We start from the raw sequence: 3,649 nt of genomic DNA on the forward strand, positions 1-3,649 counted from the left end.
TGCAAGCCCCTCCGCACTATCTTTCTTTATATGTAAGGGCCGATTTCCCGCAGACATCATTGTTATGATGGCTCATTTAATCAAACTGTTTAATTGCTCTGGTAATCACTATCATCATCACAGGTGCTCAATCATTCATCATTTTTGGAGGGCTTTATTGACCTCCGGAGCTCATTCCCCAGCCCTATTAAAACGGGGCCAAATTTCTCCGACTCCGCTTGGAGTCTCTGCAGGCTACGATCTAAGCCCAGTTGAGAGTTGCCCGAAAGCTTACAGTGAAGCAGAGATGAAAAGGGAGAAGGAAAAAAAAAAAAAAGCCTATCCGCCTTCTCGCCTTCTCCCTCTTATTCTCATTCTCTCCCCACAACTCCCTTCTCTCTCTCTCCCTCTCTCCCTCACAAACACACACAGTATTTTATTCTCCTTGAGCGCCCCCCCCCAATCTCCCGGGAAGTCGGGTCAAAGCCACGCGCAGAGGATTCGCTACTTTCTACTCTCCAGAATGGGTTCAAAGTTGGAGAAGGAGGCGGCTGTTGAGGAACAATCTGTTTTCAATTCTCTGGGCCGGGGACCATGAACCAGGGCGAGAGCCAGGAGTTGGGGAGAGGGCGCGCTCGGAGCGCAGGCCCCGGCTGCTGGGCTGCCGGGAGCCAGGGGGCGGCGGGGGCTGCAGAGCTGAGCGCGCCGGGAGACCGTAGCTCCGCCCCCAGCTCGCGGCTCGGAGTGATTGACGCGCGGCCGCCGTGATACTCGCGGCGCGGAGGTGAGGCAGGGTGCAGCTCCAGCCAGGGATTCGGCGAGACATCGGCTAGAACTACTTTCTACGCAAACCATGTGGGATAGTTACCTTCTTTCCCTCCACTCTCCTCCTTTTCCTTTTTGGAAAAGTTCATTCGGAGTCGGCCCCATCTTCCTGATACCCCGAAATTGCCCGGTGTAACTAACACAGCCATTAGCCGGCGATACCGCTGCCTGGCCTCTGCGCCCCCGGCGACCACAACAAAGCTGGGCAGGAGTGCCGGCCAATCCTCCTTGCTAAGCATTCTCTCTCGCTATGCATTCTCTCTCTCTCTCTCTCTCTCTCCGCCCCCCCCCATGCTTCCCAGCTCTAAGTGAGATCCACTTTGGAGTCGCACACCAGTCACGCGCGCGTGTACACACACACACACACCCTTTGGCAACATCAGACAACATCAAACATCCAAACGACTCCCTCCCATTCCTCCCTCCTGATTCCACCGCGGGCCCCAAAGACTCTCCAGGGTGGCCCTTGTCCGCAAAGCTTGAAGGGAGTACTCTCTGAGTTAAGCTGGTCTCGTCTTGTCCTAGAAAAAAATGAATGTTGACAACAAGGGTCCTGGATCTGCACAGGGAAGAAAGTACCACTTAAAAAAACAAAAACAAAAACAAAACTCTAGCCGGGCGTTGGTACGGTCTGCAGATCCTGCTGCCTCTGGGTGTTAGAAGAAAGCCTTCGGGGCGCGATAATCGGCTGGCAGAGGAGTAGGGGGCCCGCGGAACTAAAAGGAACAAAAGCAAGAGCGCCATGCCAAACGTCCCCGACACGACCTCGTTAGGCAGGAGCCGGGAGTGATGGGGAAATGAACTAGAAGCAAGTTTTTTTTTTAAATTAAAAATCTGAGGCTGTACCGTACTTTCCCTGTGGTTTTCTGCAGTTTTCCTCTCTGCGCTCTCCCTGTCCTCTTCATTCTCATTCTCTCTTTCCCTCCCTCTTTCCTCACGAGCGCGCGCGCGCGCACACACACACACACAGGCGCACACGCACGCACACACACACATACTCCTCTTCCTCCCTCCTCCCCCGCCTTCCCCCGCGCCTTCCCCGCGGAGGAGCAGCCTCGCTGATTTGCTCGGGTCGGTCGGGCTCCTGCCTCCCCTCCCCCTCCCGCCCCCCGCCTCCCGCCTCTCCCGCCCCCCCAACCCGGGCCGTCCGATCGCACTCGCTGCATATCAGAAGCTCCGTGCGGCGCGCTCCTCCTCGCTCCCGCTCCCCACTCCCGGGATGTGTCTCCGCCGTACGACGGGCTATGGCCACCACGACTTCCGGGTTCCGTCATTTCGTTCTCCCGCCGCCGACCCGCGCCGCCAAACTGAGGCTCTTCTATAAGCCAGGCAGCAGCCAACCTGCCAACACCTACTGACACTCACTCATCTCCCAGAGAGAGAAAGAGAGCGAGAGAGAGCGAGCGCGAGAGAGCGAGCGCGAGTGAGAGCGAGCGAGCGAGCGAGAGAGGGAGAGACAAAATACCTACCAGGAAAGGGGGGGAGGAAGTCCAGTTTTTGCAAACTATTCATTTTTTTTTCTTGATTTCCCCCCCCCCGCTTTCTTTGAACGATACTTTAAAGAGAGAGGATCATATTATAGATACCGAGGGGGCAAAGCTAAGGGGGGGGAGGAAAAATTCAAGAAGCAGAAACCCCTCGCGGAGTTTTACTGGAAGAAAAAAACGGGTCTGAAAGATTCCTCCTCTTCATCATCATCAACCATCATTCATTCACTACCTTGACATTCCGGGCTTTGATTGACAGCTGGAGTGGCAAAAAGCCATGAAACACGACAGTTCGGTTACATGTGGGCTGCTGACGGGCCGCTCGTAACCTTCAGTTCGGGGGCTTGACAATTTTTTTTTTCTTCTTTTTCTTCTTTTTCTTTTCTTTTTTTTTTTTTCCAACTGAGGGGAAGAGAAGAGAAAGAGGGGGAAAGGAGGACCGAAGAGGAGGAGGAGGGGAGGGGGGAGGAGGAGGAGGTGGAGGAGGAGGAGGAAGATCAGGAGGAGGAGGAAGAAGAGGAAAAAAGAGAAAAAGAAGAAATATCACAGGAAAAAAAAAAACTCTTCGTTGTCTTGCCTGGGCTTTTTTTCCCCCCCCCTAAAAATAACATATTGGAAAACTGGGAGAAGTCTCCTTGGTTTGGAAAAAAAAAAAAAAAAAGGAATCTTCAACCTAGATCACTTTCTTATCCGGACTGGGATATTAAATATACGACACATCCAGGAGTTTATTGGAGCGCAGACTGATGGCGCAAAGGGTAGGTTTAAATCTCCAACACTTACCTAGATATAAATCCTCTCCTAAGAGGGGCCTGTCCCGATGCCTCCTCTCCCTTCAACGCTGCTGCTGCTGCTCGCTGCTTGATGATGGCGGCCAGTATTTAAAAAAATAGCAGCAAAATTATTCATCGGCTTCTTTTCCCCCCCGTGCCTCTGCGTGTGTGCGAGTGTGTGTGCGTGCGTGTGTGCGTGTCTGGGCGCGCGTGTTTCAACGCTGTGCGAGCGGGCGGGCGGCGAGTGCGTGTGAGTGGTGTGTGTGTGTGTGTGTGCGAGTGCAATTGTTACACGCTTTCGCCTCGCTCCAGCTTTTACCCCAGCAGCGCGATTCCCCCGGTTCTCCTGCTGCCGCCGCTGCCGCTGCTGCGCCGCTGCTGCCGCTGCTCCCGCGGCTCGGGGCGGGCACCGGCTGCGTAGGAGCCGCCGCCGCCGCCGGGGCCGCCGCTGGGGCCGCGCTGCCGCAGCCGCTGCGCCGCCGCCTAGACTAGCCTGGGCTGCTTGTTTTGTCTCTGAAATTGACAAGGACGCAGGGAATCCGCTGCTAAATAATGTTTCTGGTAACTTTCACATTATTCCCCCCC

The 3,649-nt window shown here is 54.9% G+C and overlaps 1 protein-coding gene and 1 long non-coding RNA gene across 6 annotated transcripts in view; one reads left to right on the forward strand and one right to left on the reverse strand.

Moving 5' to 3' along the window:
• The first annotated feature begins 1,966 nt into the window (after positions 1-1,966).
• The window catches only part of MEIS2 (Meis homeobox 2), a 201,397-nt gene continuing 199,714 nt past the window's right edge, over positions 1,967-3,649 (forward strand). For 2 of the 5 annotated variants that reach the window (XM_029237483.1, XM_029237480.1), the window contains exon 1: positions 2,361-3,049. In XM_029237483.1, coding sequence (XP_029093316.1) covers positions 3,038-3,049 — 12 coding nt within the window. In that variant the 5' untranslated portion in view covers positions 2,361-3,037. Of the gene's footprint in view, positions 3,050-3,649 lie in introns of all 5 variants that reach the window. The other 3 variants (XM_029237479.1, XM_029237482.1, XM_029237481.1) reach the window with 2 other exon arrangements.
• Positions 2,533-3,613, reverse strand: LOC114904067. The gene is made up of 3 exons (XR_003795843.1): positions 3,384-3,613; positions 3,075-3,148; positions 2,533-2,693 (listed from the first exon to the last, which is right to left on the reverse strand). It is a non-coding gene; the product is annotated as an uncharacterized LOC114904067 (long non-coding RNA).

This window comes from Monodon monoceros, unplaced genomic scaffold, assembly GCF_005190385.1.
Source record: "Monodon monoceros isolate NGI ecotype Baffin Bay Population unplaced genomic scaffold, NGI_Narwhal_1 Super_Scaffold_21, whole genome shotgun sequence".
NCBI lineage: Eukaryota > Metazoa > Chordata > Mammalia > Artiodactyla > Monodontidae > Monodon > Monodon monoceros.